The 19,072-nt window shown below is 36.3% G+C and overlaps 2 protein-coding genes across 3 annotated transcripts in view; one reads left to right on the top strand and one right to left on the bottom strand.

Moving 5' to 3' along the window:
- The window catches only part of LOC126458436 (cilium assembly protein DZIP1-like), a 289,883-nt gene extending 273,952 nt beyond the window's left edge, over positions 1-15,931 (bottom strand). For both annotated transcript variants that reach the window (XM_050095490.1, XM_050095491.1), the window contains exons 1-3: positions 15,600-15,931; positions 15,279-15,514; positions 12,255-12,407 (exon numbers count right to left, since the gene is read on the bottom strand). In XM_050095490.1, coding sequence (XP_049951447.1) covers positions 12,255-12,407; positions 15,279-15,514; positions 15,600-15,729 — 519 coding nt within the window. In that variant the 5' untranslated portion in view covers positions 15,730-15,931. The remainder of the gene's footprint in view (positions 1-12,254; positions 12,408-15,278; positions 15,515-15,599) is intronic.
- Positions 15,932-16,514: 583 nt separating this feature from the next.
- Positions 16,515-19,072, top strand: part of LOC126456692 (EF-hand domain-containing family member C2-like) — a 238,752-nt gene continuing 236,194 nt past the window's right edge. Inside the window, exons 1-2 of the mRNA XM_050092431.1 lie at positions 16,515-16,661; positions 16,815-17,003. Of these exons, the coding sequence (XP_049948388.1) occupies positions 16,608-16,661; positions 16,815-17,003 (243 nt within the window). The 5' untranslated portion in view covers positions 16,515-16,607. The remainder of the gene's footprint in view (positions 16,662-16,814; positions 17,004-19,072) is intronic.

Here is a 19,072-nt window from a genome sequence, read left to right as displayed (position 1 = left end):
AGCATCTACATTTTTTACAATTATTCAGTAGTGGATTGTCCTAAGCCTTTCAGATAAAATGCATTTAGTTCAACACACTCTGGGCTACAAATTAACACCATTATCACTTAGCTGAATGTATTCTTTAATACATTTTTTAATAGTTCCAAGTTATCAGCCACAAATTAAAAAAAACTCAATTCTTGAACAGTAGTTTTCCAAAGAAAGATTAATTTCTTAGCTTCAATATGTTTTCTGCTATTACACTGTATAGTATATTTACTTTTTAAAGAATATCAATGGTGAGCAGCTTACACTTAAAAAATAAACTATTTTAAAAAATGGATTTTTTTTTAATTTTTCCATTTTGTGGCCTGCAATATCTTTTTTGAGGGACCAGATAAAAATCTGAAAATTTCACAGTTTATAGACCTTTATGATATCAAACTTCAGTATAAATTTCAACTTTGAGATTCAATTGGAAGTTACGGAAAAAAATTACAAACACGAGTCAAAAATACGTTTTTTAACATCTGCAATATCTAAGCTTATGGAATAAAATATATCAGTTACAGTATATAATTTAACCAAACCTATGATTACTTACTTTTTTTATTGAAAATAAGCTTACTAATTACATTATTTGTTCTCTTGTTATTTGTTTTTAGTAAATCGCTCACTGAACATCTGAGACATTTGTTCACTCAGTTTGGGTGTTAGATTATAAGTTCGCCCAGTCAACGTTGTAAATTCCATGAGAGACAGTTTCCTTAGTACATTTTTAAGCGGCATCCAAACTTGATCCTTCTCAATTTTTTTAAAAGATGTCCTCGGTCCTGGAGGGTGATAAAATACATCATGTACATCTTGGTTTTGACTCTCAATATTATCAACTTCGCCAATCCACCACTGTTGATCACAAACACAAGCCACTATGTTTTTATTTTGAAGAAATAGTTGTACAAGTTTTCCACACTGACAAAGTTCACTATCAGGAGAAGCTGATGTGATCTTACACTTTAGTAAGTTGTGTAAATACGGAACAAAACAATGAAAAGATCGAGTGCCTTTAATCTTCTGAGAAGAGTTGTACCTTTCCTTCAAGACACTGTCATAGACTTCTTGTATTTCCTCTCATTGTACAAAAACATAGGTAACTCCTTTGATATGTTTTTTTTTACAGAATTCAAACATTTCTTGAGGTGTTATGATATGATTGTCATCGGTCCACTGCAGACTTGCTTTTATGACAGCTCGCTTTGTTGTACCCCCGACACCATCATAAGCATTCTTCCCATGGGATGAAGTGAAAAAGTGTCATTCTACATCAAACCCAAAATCTTCTTTATGATGTTAATAACTTTTTTTTTTATTGACTTGCCGCCCCATCTGAAAAGTACATCAGTTTTTTTATGGAAGGGTGGTGCTGTTTAATGTAGTTTGTTAATTTTAGTTGAAAAATGTGCACTGCTGTAGTGTTGTGTTCAAGGAAGTCACTTATGACACAAAAGCTGTGGCTCATTAGTTTATCTTCATCTTTATAATAGAATACAAATGGATGAACTGTGGCCTGTTTGTTTACCCACTGGTGCCCTTGTACTTCATCTTGAACAACGAAGGAATAATTTTCCGAAAAGTCAGCAAGAACTATGCATTCATCAGCTGCCAAGGTTTGATTTTTGTCTTTCAAAAATTTACTTTGAGCTTTTGCAATAAAATGATACATTTTGAGATTTTCTAAGGTTAGCCACCAACACTTCAAAAAACTCTTCTTGTGATTTTATGACTGTCACCATTTCAGTTCTGTCTTGTGTCACCCATTGTTTGTATTTTATATTGTCAGGCATCAAATCGTCTTCTTCGGATTCTTCAAACGTGTCAAGTAACACTTGTTTGCCTGGACAATCTTCACATTTTCCCTTGATCATACAATTTTAACCGTCAATATTGCATACCATAACTTCCAAAAGGTCTTTATAGTCAAATGTAAGATTGGCCCCACCTATCATCAACTTTACGTTGTGATGATACAAACAAACACAAATATTATGGGTGCCAGATGCCCCTGCAACAATACACCATCTTGGTCTCAACTCACAAAACTTTGATCTTCCAATTTTAATGTTAGGATTTTCTTTTTTAAAATTCAGTGAATATTTCATTTAAATTACACAATATTAACTTTTTTTGTCTTTGAATCTCATAACCATTTTCTTTCACAGAAACATAGTCTTTTTTGCCAGACATCAAACAGCTGTTATTGTCATCGTCATAATACTTAATAACTTTATTGTGTTTTCATCGACCAAATTAGATGCACTTTTCTTAGTAATGCTGGAAAAATTCCCTGTTCTTTTACTAATTGTCTTGTTAACTTAACAAGACATTCTGACATATTACATTCATCACTAACTTTTGCTCGACTCCAAGAATTTGACAGTAAATTGATAATCTTAATTTTATCCTCTCTGTTTGAAGTACTGCACTGAGTTTTTAGTTTTTCTATCAAATCATCATATTCGGTTGGTGAAGTTTTAGAACTTCCATCTGTTTTAGTACAAATTGTATTTTGAAATGAAACTTCCAAATTCTTTCTGACTGTAGCTGCCACTTTCTCAATTTTTGTATTCAAGCACTTGGTCTTTTACCTTGACTTAGTTTCCTAATTTTACTCGCAGGCGATACACTCAGGATTTCACAAGCTGTATCTACTTTTTTAATGGTTGCTGATAAGTCACAAAATTCTGTATCTGAGGTTTCACTATCCTCTCTCTTGTGATTTTATGAGACTGACAAAAGGGCTTTTATTTTTAGAATAATGATCAAATGTTATTTCTCGCAAACCTTTTGTTATAGTTTTCTTATGTTTCTCAAAAGGGTCTGTGCAAGACTGACCAAACAGGTGATGAAATTTTTTTAAGTATTTCATTTCATGGTACTTGCATGTTGATTTGACCATTGGGCCGACTTGTAAGTAAAACAACCCTTTTTCTTCTTCACTGTGATCTTCGATTAAAGTAATGTCTTTAGGATACACTCTATACACACTTTTATGACATGTTTCATTAATAATAACACCAACAGAACACAGACACCATTTTTCAACTGCACACTTCAAGAACTTCTTGCTAAATAAGTGTGAGTAGACAATTGTTGGTGTAAGGGGTAAGACAATAATCAGACTTGTATAGGCTTGCAGATGCAATTGTTAGCCTGCTGAAACAATTACCAGAGCATTGTTTCGACAAAAAATCATTACCTAGTGTAACATGGTGTGTTACATTATGCAATTGGTATACTTTATTTGATTAGCCTACCAGGTATCGCAGATGTTAAAAAACGTATTTTTGACTCATGTTTGTAATCTTTTTTTCCATAACTTCCAATTGAATCTCAAAGTTGAAATTTATACTGAAGTTTGATATCATAAAGGTCTATTAACTGTGAAATTTTCAGATATTTATCTGGTCCTCCATCAAAGTATTGCAGGCCACAAAATGGAAAAACTAAAAAACATTTTTTAAAATAGTGCTTTTTTACGTGTAAGCTGCTCACCATTGACACTCTATAAAAAGTAGCTATACCATACAGCATAACAGCAAAACAAATATTAAAGCTGATAAATTAATCTTTCTTTGGAAAGCTGCTGTTCAAAAATTGTGTTTCTTAATTAGACTGATAACTTTGAACTATTAAAAATATATTAAAGAATACATTCAGCTAAGCAATAATGATGTTAATTTGTAGCCCAGAGTGAGTTGTAATAAATGCATTTTATCTGAAAGGGTTACGACAATCCATTTCTGAATAATTGTGAAAAATGTAGATGCTTGCAAATACAAAAAAACAGCATGTGGCCTGGAACAAATATGGCCACCATTTCAAAATAATAAACAATAATTTTTTTAAAAAAATATTTGTATGATTACTAAACATTGGGGAATTCAGCCAGCAAATATAAAATTTTTCTGAGATGGTCAAGCAACCACTGCTGGACCACTTGGTACGGATTGACCCATAGGTCAGTCAGGCACTACAAAAAAGGAAACAGCTACCCAGGTAGCAGAGCACTTTTGGAGTGCACATGGGAGCTTTTCAGGAAGTAGAAAGCTCTGAGATATTTGGCGAGACATGGAACCTATATTGGAAAGACAGAACAGGCACCATAAATGGGAGAGTGTTCATTGTAGTTGACAGAAATACTGTCTCTATTGATGCTGAATCTGAGTGTGACACTGAAGTTATCTGGTCGTATACAATGAGGTCCAGGTGGAAATCAAATTAATTGTTGGATGTTTTTACCAGTCATCCGTTTCCACAGTGGCAGTTTTAGTCATTCGAAGAAAGTCTACGGTTAGTAATGTAGAATACCCAGATCATACAATATTAGTTGGAGGTGACTTTAACCTACCAAGTATAAACTGGGACATTCATTGATTCAGTGCATGGAGTAGAGAAAAATGGTACTGCCAAGTACTTACGAACACTTTTTCTGAAAATTGTCTTGAGCAGCTAGTCAACAGCACACATGCAGTGGAAATATTTTAGACCTTGCTGCTTTAGCAGGTATGACATTATTGACAATGTCAGTAGAGGGACAGGATTAGTGAGCATGATATCATAGTGACTATTGTTACTAAAGTTAATAAATCAGTCAAAAAGGACAGGAGAGTATCTCTTCTAGAGAGAACAGATAAGCAGCAGTTAACATCTCACTTGGACAGTGAATTGGCATTATTTAGTTCTAGTATGTTGCATGTAGAGGAATTATGATCAAATTTTAAATGGATTATCAATTGTGCTCTGGAGAAGTATGTGCCTAGTAAGTGGATTACAGACAGGAAAGATTCGTCAATCTGTGAAAAGATCTATGTTCGAAGCATACAGCTACAGCTGTCATATCTTATGAAAGATCTGTCAAAGAAGTCGAGAAAATTCTGGTCCTGTCCCACGTCAAATTGCTAAGCAGGTCTAAAATTTCTATTCAATCACTCGTTGTCAAGTCTGTTGTGTCAGTAGAAGATAGCAAAAGGAAAGTTGAAGTTTTAAATTAAGTATTTAAGAAATTTGAGCAGGGGAATCATATAAATATGCCATCATTTGACCATCACTCAGACTCAGTTACAGATGACATAGTAATAGGTAGCGTTGACATAGAGAAACAACTGAAAGAGTTGAAAACAAATAAATCATCAGGTCCGGACAGAAACGCAGTTTCGTTTTACAAAGAATACTCTGTAGCATTTGCCTCCTACTTAGCTTGCATTTATTGTGAATCACTCATCCACTACAAAGTTCCAAGTGACTGGGAAAAAGTGCAGGTGAGACCTATATATAAGAAGGGTAAAAGAACAGACCTGTAGAATTACAGACCAATATCCTTAGCACTGGTGTGCTGCAGAACTCTTGGACTTATTTTCAATTCAAATACAATAAATTTCCTTCAGACAGAAAAGCTGTTCATGAATCAGCACTGCTTTAGAAACTTGGCTTGCCCTTTTCTCACAATATACTATGAACTATGGATGAAGTTCAACAGACAGATTCTATATTTATTGATTTCCAAAATGCGTTTGACCTGATGCCCCACTGCAGACCGTTCTCAAAGGTGGAATAGGTTTCCAGATACGTAAGTGGCTCAAAGACTTCTTAAGTAGCAGAACCTAATATGTTGTCATCGATGGTAAATGTTTGTCAGGGACAAGGGTACCATCAGGAGTACCCCAGGGATGTGTGACAGGACCATTATTATTTTCTATATACATAAATGATCTGGCAGGTAGGTTGGGCAGCAATTCACAGCTGTTTGCTGATGACGCTGTGGTGTACAGGAAAGTGTCATCGTCGAGTGTTTGTGGAAAGATACAAAATGACTTGGACAAATTTTTTAGTGGTTGTGATGAATGACAGCTAGTTTTAAATGTAGAGAAATGTAAGTTAATGCAGATGAGTAGGGAAAACAAACCTGTAATGTTCGAATATAGCATTAGGACTGTTCTCCTTGACACAGTCATGTCGTTCAAACATCTGGGCATGATGTTGCAAAGTGATATGAAATGGAACAAGCTTGTAAGGACTATACAAGAGAAGGGGAATTGCTCAACTTTAGTTTATGGGCAGAATTTTGGGAAAGTGTGGTTCAGCTGTAAAGGAGACCACATACAGAACACTACAGTGCAACCTATTCTTGAGTACTGCTTGAGTGTTTGGGATCCCCACCAGGTAGGATTAAAGGAAGACACCAATGCATTTCAGACACAGGGTTCTAGTTTTGTTACTGGTAGATTTGAACAGCATTCAGGTATCAGGGAGATGCTTCGGGAACTGAAATGGGAATCTCTGGAGGGAAGGTGATATTCTTTTTGAGCAACACTATTGAAAAACTTTAGAGAACCGTCATTGGAAGCTGACTGCAGGATACTCCTACTGCCAACGTACATTTCGCACAAGGATCATGAAGATATGATAAGATAAATTAGGGCTCATACGGAGGCATTTAGACAGTAGTTTTTCTCTTGTTCCATTTTGAGTGAAGCTGGAAAGTAGTGGTACAGGGTACCCTCCAACACACAATGTACAGTGGCTTGCAGGGTATGTTCATTTAGATGTAGATTTTATGCTGAGGTATTTGAAATTAAATTTCTAATAAGCTTTCACAGACTGTCCATTGTAGTGCTACAAATATTGATGGTAACACTGATGTCTTCCCCACATTAATTCTGTCAGGTAAATATTTATAAATCTTTCCTTCAATATATTTACATTAGCTTTATTCCAAAATAGTCACCCAGTTTTGTTTGTTTTCTGTTTCATGTAGAGTTTGTGAGATTATGACTGCATAGTATTTCTCTTTAGACAGTGACTTGCTGTGCTGGTCATCGTGACATACTAGCTTACAGCCAGCGACCATGAGAAAATGGGATTTGTGTTGTCTCGAGCCTTGATGCACACTGTTGTACTGTTGTTGTGGTCTTCAGTCCAGCAACTGGTTTGATGCAGCTCTCCATGCTACTCTATCCTGTGCACACCCCTTCATATTCGAGTAACTGCTGCAACCTCCTTTCTTTCTGTATCTGTTTACTCTATTCATCTCTTGGTCTCCCTCTACAATTTTTACCCTCCATGCCTCCAATATCAAATTGATGATCCCTTGATACCTCAGAATGTGCCCTACCAACCGATCCCTTCTTGTAGTCAAGTTGTGCCACCAATTCCTCTTCTCCCCAGTTCTATTCAGTACCTCCTCAATAGTTACATGATCTATCCATCTAATCTTCAGCATTCTTCTGTAGCACCACATTTCGAAAGCTTCTATTCTCTTCTTGTCTAAAATATTTCACTTCCGTACATGGATATGCTCCATACAAATACTTTCAGAAAAGACTTCCTGACACTTAAAGCAATACTCAATGTTAACAAATTTCTCTTCTTCAGAAACACTTTTCTTGCCATTGCCAGTCTACATTTTATATCCTCTCTACTTCGACCATCATCAGTTATTTTGCTCCCCAAATAGCAAAACTCCTTTACTACTTTAAGTGTCTCATTTCCTAATCTAATTCCCTCAGCATCACCTGATTTACCGGTAATTCGCCTACATTCGATTATCCTTGTTTTGCTTTTGTTGATATTCATCTTATATCCTCCTTTCAAGACACTGTCCATTCCGTTCAGCTGCTCTTCCAGGTCCTTTGCTGCCTCTGACAGTATTACAATGTCATCAGCAAACCTCAAAGTTTTTATTTCTTCATCATGGATTTTAATTCCAACTACAAATTTTTCTTCTGTTTCCTTTACTACTTGCTCAATGTATACGCTGAATAATGTAAGGAATAGGCTACAACACTGTCTCACTCCCTTCTCAACCACTGCTTCCCTTTCACACTCCTTGACTCTTATAACTACCATCTGGTTTCTGTACAAACTATAGATAGCCTTTCGCTCCCTGTATTTTACCCATGCCACAGTCAGAATTTGAAAGAAAGTATTCCAGTCAGAATCATCAAAAAGCTTTCTCTAAGTCTACAAACCCTAGAAATGTAAGTGTGCCTTTACTTAACCTATCTTCTAAGATAAGTCCTAGAGCAGTATTGCCTCGTGTGTTCCCAACATTTATATGGAATCCAAACTGATCCTCCCCAAGATCGGCTTCTACCAGTTTTTCCATTAGTCTGTAAAGAACTCGTGTTAGTATTTTGCAACAATGACTTATTAAACTGACAGCTCAGTAATTTTCACACCTGTCAACACCTGCTTTCTTTGGGATTGGAATTATCATATTCTTCTTGAAGTCTGAGGGTATTTCGCCTGTCTCATACATTTTGCTCACCACGTGGTAGAGTTTTGTCAGGACTGGCTCTCCCAAGGCTATCAGTAGTTCTAACGGAATGTTGTCTACTCCTGGGGCCTTGTTTCGACTGAGGTCTTTCAGTGCCCTGTCAAATTCTTAATGTAGTATCATATCTGCCATTTCATCTTCATCTACATCCTCTGCCATTTCCATAATATTGCCCTCAAGTACATCACCATCGTATGGACACTCTATATACTCCTTCCACCTTTCTGCTTTCCTTTCTATGCTTAGGACTGGTTTTCGATCTGAGCTCTTGATATTCATACAGGTGGTTCTCTTTCCTCCAAAGGTTTCTAATTTTCCTGTAGGCAGTAACTATCTAACCCCTAGTGATATATGCCTCTACATCCTCACACTTGTCCTCTAGCCGTCCCTGCTTAGCCATTTTGCACTTCCTATCACTCTCATTTTTGGGACTTTGTTGTGCTAATAAGATAAATAACTAAATGAAAACACTGTAATAAAGCTAAGTATTTAATGCTGGTTAAGTGCCCAGTAAAATTATGAGCTGGCTGACAGCAGACATGGTCTGTTCATATTGATGATATTTTTATTGTTTACTGTTGTAGATACCCTTAGCACCATGTGTGTAACACATAGCACTTTCTACAAATAAATGGTGTTTTAAGCATTAAACAAAGTGTTTTGTATTCAGCCCACTCAAGATCAAATTATTAACTCAAGCATTACCGATTAGAGAAATTAAACCAATGGAGGTGTTACTTCGGATTCCATTGGCAAAATGCGAAAACCATGAACTTCAAATCTGAAAAATACACACCATGAATATAATGACGTAAATTAATTACTATGAGAGTAAAATCAACATTAATCATTATTTTAAATGATGGTTTTGGTATCATTCACCTCTTATTTGTGTTATGCAATAATGCAGCAGTATTCTACTATAATAAGAATAAACATAAGTATCTCATAACCTCACTTACAACAAAAAGACTCGATACCCTTCTTGCTTTGAACTTTCTTTTATTATCTTTGGGGCACGAGCATTATAATCAATCCTGATAGACATACAGCATCAGAAGAAATTGTAAATATGATATTTAACACTAAAGTGCAAAATTTTTATGGTCAAGATAGAGCGATCCAGATGCTTGAAGCTGAAGAATGTATACTAGTCATTGATAACACCTGGATAGCAATAATTTCTAGATGAACAAACTGACAACAATTTGAAATGGAAAGAAAAAATTCTCGAGTTGTTCAATCAACTCAGCTTCCAAAATTTCAGAGGGAAATAATATTTTAAGTTAACATAGTTTATTTCCCCTCAATAATATCCTGCAATATCATATTCTGGGCAAACTTATTTTTATGATCAGTCATTTGTTATGACACTCTGCAATGAGTGCTGTCTATTTGGTGTGTTCTGGATGTTAATGGGTGTCACAGCAACGTCAATCTATTACTGGTCACTAGATGTTTTCATTACTGGATTATTGCTTTGAACTTAAATGTGCACAAAGGTAGGCTGTTTTTCAGTTTACAGTAATATGGAAGAAGTGACCCATACGTTGAGGCAGAGAACAGTTTGGCTAAAATGCTCTTACAGTGTACCATGGATTTTCCATTGTGTGCTGCTGTCGGCAATTCATTGTTGTTGTTGTTTGTAGCCAATCAGATGGTAGTACATGGCAGCCAACGAGAATCTCTCAATCTAATGACTTGTTTCAGCGGAAGATATGAATTGATTACTTTTGTTTTCAACATGAAGAGTGCAAGATCAACAATTATTGATTCAGTTGTTCTGTATTATAAGACTTGTTGGTGATTTTTGTATTTACTTCTTGCATTGTATATTTCTTGGCATCTGACATGATTCCTTGGCCTAGTATTTCGTATTCCAATGTTATAGTTTTGTTGAGACTTGGTGACGCCAATTAACATGACTACATGACTGAAGTAAAATTGGCTGTGGTGACTGACTGATGCACAGAGTACCCTGATGATCCTTACACAAACTTCATTGCGTGTTTTCAGAAGGCCCCAATTTCCACGGTGGTGGCTATACCGGAACCTAAGAGGACAGTTTAGATTTTACAGAACATTCTGTTTCATACAGCAGCATTCTGCACAATTATTCCATTAACGTGCCACATACTTTCATACATTTGACAGCACGACATTTATTGAAAGCTATTTGCTCATTGGGTCCACCATCTTGTCTTATCATTCATCTCTTGATCCGTCATGTCCATTTCCCCTCATTCACCACACCAATAGGCATCAACTGCAGTATGCAAGAGAAAAGCTGTGGTACACTGTAAGGTGCACTTTTACTGATATTTTGATTCCCTCTGTAAAAGGGTGATTAGAAACATGAGCTATCGCCACCTGTGTGTTGACTGAAGTAATGTGTGGTATTCTTTCCCAATATTGATTGGTGCTTGTTAGCTACATAGAAATGATGATGCTCCCAGAAAACAAGTGAGGACAGATATGTCAGTCTGCAAGAAATATGATAGAGAGAAAGATAATAGCATATGTGAAAGGAAGCTACTGTTGATGTAGAGCTGCAGACTGCTTGGTGTTCAATGTTCTCTGGTTTGAAAGAAGCACTAATCGTGTATTAGTCAGCGAGAAAAGGTTTAACTAGAAACACAGCAACATCTGCAAAATTACTGAATAATACAGTACTTGAAAGCCAGCAAGTGTGACAGTAAGCAGACTAACTTGGAGACACTGCTGAAGAATGTGTGAAATTCTGTGAATGGGCGGTAGTGTGATCAGGCAGGACAAAGGGATACAAGTTGGTGAATTTAAAGTAAGATGAGGACTTTTTTGTAGAAATAAGCATTTTTAAGTCTGTTACTTTGCATGAGCAAGTATGTCGAGTTGATTATTTAAATATATTTAAATATGGAGGGCCACATAATAAGAGCACGACTCTGAAAATGTACAGCTGTCAGTTAAAGTATTTTGCCCATTTTATGATGAATAACATAACAACTGACTGAGCAACCACCACCTTTGATCTATATGAAGGATGACTGAAATACATATCCACTTGCTTTATTAAACTAAACATTATTTAGCACCAAACACCCATTTTGTAAATGGTCAGCAAGCAATCATATTTAAATATGAATCACTCTGGACAGCGCTTATTCCAATTCACTTCTCACATTTACTGTACAAATGATACATGGAACACTGTACACTAAACTGAAAACTTCATAAAATGACATAGCCTTCCTGATTTGTCAGATCATGACAGACCTGAGCTTTCTAAGAACAGCTTCTGGGTCATTTGAAAGCTTCTTTCTTCTCTTCCAAATTGTAGAGACGCTGCTGTTAAATCAAACAGAGCTCTCTACGAACTACTTACGGGTCACTTGGAAGCTTCTATTACTATCTATGTGATTTCTTCTCTTGCAAACTGCAAAGACTCTCCTGCTACCTCCTTTGGAGAAAAGCCTCATTGGATTGGATTCAATAAAGAAAGATTACTGATATACAAGTGTTTGAATTATGGCACAGCAACTCCAATAACTTACGAGATGTTTTAAAAATCATACTGCAGTGGACATTTCACAAAGATATAGTCCTTTATTGAGAACTAAAAGCACCAGTTAGTAGAGCTAGCACAGGTGAAGTTTGAGTTTCTCACTACTTCATACAAGAGTCTCTCAAAGCATACAATTAGTGGCACATCTTGTGTGAATGAACAGCACAAATCTGGAAAAGCTCTTACAGCCACCAATTAAGAGACTAATTCTGAGAAAGTATATGGTACAAGAAAATAGCAAACAAATAATGAAACATGCTGTTCAAAGCAGTTGTCAGACAAACCTGTGGCTAGCATGAGGCAGACATCCAACCGGAACTAAAACATAGCTTGCATATAGACTCAACTGCAACTTTACAAGTCACGTTTAAGGATGGTTGGTAACTTACCTACCTTGAAACATTGCGAAATAAAATTCATATAGTAGTGAGTCTTGTGGTACTGATCCAGAACTTTTTTCATATTTTCCCTCTCTTTCAAGCTTTTCTTCATATACTTTAATTCTTCATTTCTTCTCCTGCATTCATTCTTAAGCTTCTCATTTTCCTGTAACACAATACAATGGTACATCTGTTACACTCCTACTGGTACTTAGAACACACTCGTTAAGCATTTTCATAGTAGCAAGCTAAAGAGACTAGTGTCTTCCTCTTCTTCTTAGTGGCTTTATTCCCATATCTTCACAGGGTTGGCACATTACTCTGGATCTGTCAGCGTCAGGGGCAGGGTACTCTCAAGTGCCGAAAGATGGTCAGGTGCCAAACTAAGAGACTAGTTTATCACCTGGCAACTACATGAAAGACACAGTTACGCTTCACCAGCTCTCAACCAAACTGCCACCTTTCAGCCTAAGCTTGAGCTAGACTAGACAGCAGTCTGTCACCCTACATGCATTGCAAAAAATATAAACACAGAAAAAGAGATTGTCAGTTTTCTGTTCTCCTCCTGTTAGCACATGTATGATGTCACATGCCTCATCATCGTGTCATGATACAAAATGTACATCTGGTATCAATTGACTCACATAATTTGTAAAAGGCTAACAAGGAAATAACAAATTAACAATGCCTACTGAAGGAGCACAAATGACAAAACATCCACTCTGCTGTGGACCATTACCTTAAATAACCTTTCCTGACACGAAGCTTCACACCACGAATTGAACCCTGATCATCTTTCTTCTGATAGCTGTAATCAACCAAGAATTTTTTTAACAGAGCATGTGTGGAATTTGGAGATTTAGGAGCAAGCTCTAAAAAAATGAAGCTTTGTGTCAGAGTGTTAAAATGTTCCCTGAAAACAGAAATTGTCCTGATCTGAGTTCCCGCCCAGCACATTGTTTTAATACAGTATGTCAAGAATACCATAAACTTCCATAAGCACATTACTTGATGAATGTTGAAGACCTATGTTCAGTTCCTTATCATATTGTTAGTCATTGTGTGTTGGCAGTACATAATTTTTTTTTTTTTTTTTTTTTTTTTTTTTTTTTTTTTTTTTTTTTTTTTGCATGTTTAATTTAAACAATATGTTTGAGATTGCATTCATAATTATTTCTCAACCACTCATTCAAATATCTTTACCTACATCTACACAAATAATCAGCAAGCCACGATACGGTGAATAGCAGTGTGTACCCTGACAACTGCTAATCATTCCCTTTCCGTTTCAAATAGCAAATGGACTGAGGGGAAAGCTACTTTCTATAACATAGGGCAGTACGTGAAAGTAAAAATAAGTTAGCCTATGTCTACTATCTTAGTGAATTGTATAATTGTCATCAACATAATGAAGAAAGAGATTATGATTACTTTAGGAAAATACATACAATTTCTATCCTTCGGTTTTCCTGTATCAATTAACTGCTAGTATAGATATTATTTCTATACCTCTTAACTGTCATTACAAAACAGCGACAACGATAAACCAATGTGTATTCATTTGTCCTTTACACTTTACTCGAGGAGTGACAGGCCGTGTTTATGTCAATCACAATCCATTTAGCCACAGACATCAGTTGGTCTGATACACAGGTTTTTTGACCAATTGAGATATACAAAATTCAATAATAGTTACACTATGGGACCTCCCCTCCATTACTTCTTGTAGCTTACGTATAATATTTGTACAGAATATGTATCAAACTAGTGACTAGAGTCTTGTCCTTTATCTAATATATGTTTTTTGTTGTTTTAGCTCTTACAGCAAAAACTGGGTTAAGTGTGGGACAAAAGTAGCCTGATGGCTATGCTACAAATCATTGTTACTACAGCAAACACAGTTTACAGATCTGTCTAAAATCTCCAAGGAACTCTGAAACAACAGAGCAGAATCAGTTCATAACATTACTTGGCTGACAGACTAACAGCAGCATTTCGCTATTCCACGTCTTTTACTGTTAAATAACACTGCTGTACAGTGTATTTCTATTCTTCTGGCTGCATTACAATCTGAAGTGATGTGTTGCAGGTGTAAACCCATTGACTATTACTATTTTGAAGCAAGCTCCACTTTATAACTGTCTGCATAGGAACTGTGGTTTAGGCCTACTGTATGAAACACTGTTTTATTGTTACTGCGACCTCTGTCTACATGTGGAATGAGTCACTTTTACAATGCTCATATACTTTCTCACTGGAAAAATTGGCAACAGGCTGAACATTTACAGAAGTTTTTAAGTTGCAGCTCTTTGCTCTCAGACACTGCTACTGTGTTACATTTATTTTTTCACATATTAAATTGTTCACATCACTGGATATGAGACCAAAGATTTTTATGGCTCAATACCCTCACTCTTTTCTATGCTACACTAAGGGTGAGTAATTGACAGTGTACATCATTTCTCCTTCTGGTGTTATGCTTATGAATATTACTTTGGTTTCCTAATTGTGACTCATTATTAACAATAAGGTTTACATTGGTGTAGATGCACTGTGAAGATGTCAATACTGTCAACTGTTTAATGAGCTGTCCACAAGAGCTTATAGTGGGCACACCACCTATTATTCATATTACATACTTGTGTGTAATTAAGAAAACGTTATTTCCCTTAATTGTTAAAACATAAATCATGCTCTCTCTTTCTATATGACAATTCCTACAATATGTAAATGATAAAATGGATGATAATAAATTGAAGTGTGTGACAATTTTTTTCCTTCAGTGACAAATTGCCCTAGAATATGAAATCATAAGACATTAATGAATGAAAACTGCAAAAGTGCACGTTACTGATAGGCATTTAAGTCAACAATCACGAATACCCAGTAGCTACTATGAACTATCTGCCATCTGGTGCTCTGCTAATCCTCGATATTTTCGTATCAATCTTTTACAACTAGGACCTTTCCAGCTCTGGAAACGATATGTGGAGACAAATACCGACAAACCAACTACTGCTAAATGCCTTTAACTTACCTCCAACGCCGTATTCAGTTGAGCTTGAATTTTAATCATTTGCTTACTCGTATATTCTTCCATAAACCCGAGATAATCAACTGACAGCTGCGCCAATTTAAAAAGCTTCACAAAACTCGGATCCAATACCCTAACATCATATTCTGTTTCCAAACTGTAATTCGTTATGTTGAAAAGATTGGCTCGTATTGTAACTATATCTCTCTCTTGTACTACTCGGTCGATGTCGATCGCATCTGTAAAGAAGTATGAGCAAAAGAGGCATAATTTGGAATCTAAATCATCAACTCCATTCATCTGATTATGTCACAAGACCCTTACTTATTTTATTCCAGTCAATACGTCCTTGCTTCAGACAAAAGTAAAAACCTGCGTCTCTTGCGATTTTGGCATAATATTCAGGTGTCCTAGAAACCTCATCCATCGTCAGTATTTCAGCTTTTAATATCATCTCTCTTATTTTGGCCTTTACGAAAGACGAAATAACCTTGCCATTATACAAAAGAGGTACATATCTATTCAATTGTACTGGTATATCATTGATTTGTATCTTTTCTATTACGCTGAATAACACCTCAGCTATTAAATTATCTACAGCATACAACTTATTTAGTTATTAGACAATACACATTGAGTTCCTAACTTCATTCAAATTGGCGTCCACCTCGAAATGCCACTAATCGATATAACTCGATTACCGACGTGTGTGTCCCACTTGAAATATCCATCTGGTGCTGACTGAAGACGCGAAGAATGCGTTGTACACACATCTTTGTAGTCGTTGATATATTTAATTTTATTTTAAACATTAATACAGTTCAGTGACCGACTTGAATATTATGAATACTTTTGTACTGCCTAATTTGATGTTTATCTTAAGAAGTGCACTCACTGTGAGTGCCAAACAACAGACACAGGTTTACATCGACTGTAATATTTGAAATGACGTTGTCACTACGAAAAATTTTCTAGCTTCAAAAGAAAGATGATTACTTCTTTAATGGATCAGTCTGGTCCCAATTCTTTTAAGATTTTTTTTCATATTCGTAGACGTCATCACTTCAATAATGTTGCGGTGGAGAACAATTAATGAACAAGATTGTTACTTTACGTGACACAGTAAGGTGTTGTTTATTGATGTGACATCTCTTCGCTCCACTAGAGATATGTTTCCGCCTTTGTATATTTACAGTTTGGTTGTTATGGCAACAGTAGTAATATCGTAGCTACAGCAAACTTAGCACTAAATTACGCCGCTTCGGGAAACTGATATTCCGGTTGTTTCACAAAACTCACTTTTATATACATTATAACATTTCGTCTTTCAAAATGCTAAGGAGTATGCCTCTACCCTTCCTTCCAGGATTTACATTCACTAACACGGTAAGTCATATTACGTACAATTTTCACGATTGGTCTCGTCAGTTGCATCTAGAACGATCACTGCTACTACCGATACTAGTAGTAGTAGTAGCAGTAGTTGCGTTTACTTTGAAAACGTAATCTACGCACTCATTCGAAACAAAATATTTTCAGATTGGGCAGACTAGATTTCATAAACCACATCATTTCGAACTCTACAACAAACTCCCGATTTTATCGGTTAGAGAAAAGCCTGGAATAGGAGGAGAATCTGTAACAAAATCAGAATCAGAAAAGCGCATAAATCTACCAAAGCCAGCTGAAGCTCCAGAACTTCCGGCATGGATTGCATATGACAAACAGGTAACGTAGTTTAAGATATTTCCAATTTTCCTTGCACTTGATATGTAATGTTATTTCTTACTGAATCATCCGACTTGACACGAGCAAAGTTTGCCACCCTCTACTACGGAAACAGCGGGGAAAGGGTACTAAAGATCTTACCGCTTGACTTAAAACAGTTTTAATATTTGATATTTACCAAGTGTGGTAAGTAACAGTGACGAAATCCCTCCCTCATGGCAAGTGGTATGTAGTATTTACTGTAAATTTGTAGTGATTCAGTTGGTCCACAGCTTAAGAAATCAGCGAGTATTCTTGATAATACGAAGTTATCCAGATTGTGAAAAATCCTAAGACATGCTATGGTACTAACGATATCCTTACGCAAGAATTCAGTGTTGTTCTGGAAGAGGTCCAGTGCTTTACCGAGTGGCTGGCGAGAGGCCCCCATGAAGGGTGCACGCACAATAGGAGCGCAAAAGCTGACCAAAAAACAAACAAGTCAGAAAGTCGATTTAAGAATCAATCGGGAGAGGTACCCGATGTTCGTCTATTCTGTGTGCAACAATAGCGGGTTGATTCGTGCAAACAGCACCCTAAGAAATCTACTTACATAGCTCGCTCAGGTGCAATAGCGGAGTTCTTGCTACTGCTTCGTTACGGTATTACAGGATCTCAATGGCTTGTGACTGGAGCGAGACGCGACGATGGCAGAAACAAGAAAAATAGGTGAAAGGGGTATGTAATTTATCCTCCTCCAGACAATATATTTGTTGCCTCTGAGTTGTAGGTGGTACGATCTACTGGATAAATAAAGAAAGATCGAAGAATAAATCTTCTGTGACTGACAATAACGTTACAGGAGCTGTTATACTTTGATTACAATAATCAAATAATTTTGCGATTGATGTTTCAGCGAGTGAAGTGGCACCAACGTCGCCGTCACCGAATTATTATTACTGCTTTCTTCTATTCTTTTTATGCCAGTATGGTAGTGATTCTGTTATATGAGGTGGTTTGCAGATGTGATGTATGTATTTACACTTTTCAGTGCTTTGAGTGCTCACAGTAGCTTATTCTACAAATTTACAGGTATTCTAACCTCCTCCCCTCAACCCCTCCAGAGCCATGAGGTCGATTTTTTTCTAATTTTTTTGTTTTTTTTGGGGGGGGAGGGGGGGAGGTGTGCCTTAAAGTCGTTTGGGTTGAAATATAATAGTTATTAGTTGTAATAAGTTAGATTAAATTTTGCATCTTGAACACTTACTACTTTTAGATAGCAAAGTTTGGCAGCAGCGAGAAGTGGGCATGATGTCTTAAGGTTCGTTCGAGTGAGGTTATCACAACCGAGTGCGATAGTTTTCAAAACTGCCTCTATTGCGCATGCGCAGTCTCGCGATCGTTTCGACAGTTCGATCCCTTAAGGTTTCCACGGACGCGTATTTCGCGTTTTTTGTTGCCTGACTACCAGTAGCGCTAGTTGACACCTGTGCTGTCTTGGCATTGCACAAATGTTTATGCTTTAAATAATGATACAGTGCACCGGGTACATATTTTTTTCATACTTAGCCTTACGCATTTCGAGAATTCATTCTCATCGTCAATCGAAAATATTTGCGTAAGTATTTTGTGTGCTTATGTTTTTGGATGGGGTCCGCCTTTAGCAAAACACAATTTTGTTTTTTGTCCCAAACATGTTTCAGTGCAGTTGCAGCATCATCAGTGGGTTTTTTTATTTTATGGCTGTTAAACATAAGGAATGTTCTTTACTGTTTATATACATGTCAGTAGTACTTTTTAAATTGTAGTTACAGATTTTTGAAGAGCACGTAAAATTATGTATTTTTACCTTCTTACCACATAGTGTGGTTTTCCCGCTGTACTACATTTTTACGATGTCTGTTTTTCTTTAAAGTTTGTCATCTGCAACCACATACAACTTAATATAGACAAAACATTTACGCAAAAATTACGATTTCTAAATTGTTGTGGCTATCTCTGAAATTAATTAATTTTATGTGAATAATTTTGTGTGTGTGTGTCTACTTATTGTTTTTATTTGTGTTTCTGTGATTTTTTTACTGTATTCA

Source organism: Schistocerca serialis, chromosome 2, assembly GCF_023864345.2.
Source record: "Schistocerca serialis cubense isolate TAMUIC-IGC-003099 chromosome 2, iqSchSeri2.2, whole genome shotgun sequence".
Lineage (NCBI taxonomy): Eukaryota > Metazoa > Arthropoda > Insecta > Orthoptera > Acrididae > Schistocerca > Schistocerca serialis.
The sequence above is the reverse complement of the archived record's forward strand: the minus strand, read 5'-3'. Positions and strand labels throughout refer to the sequence as shown.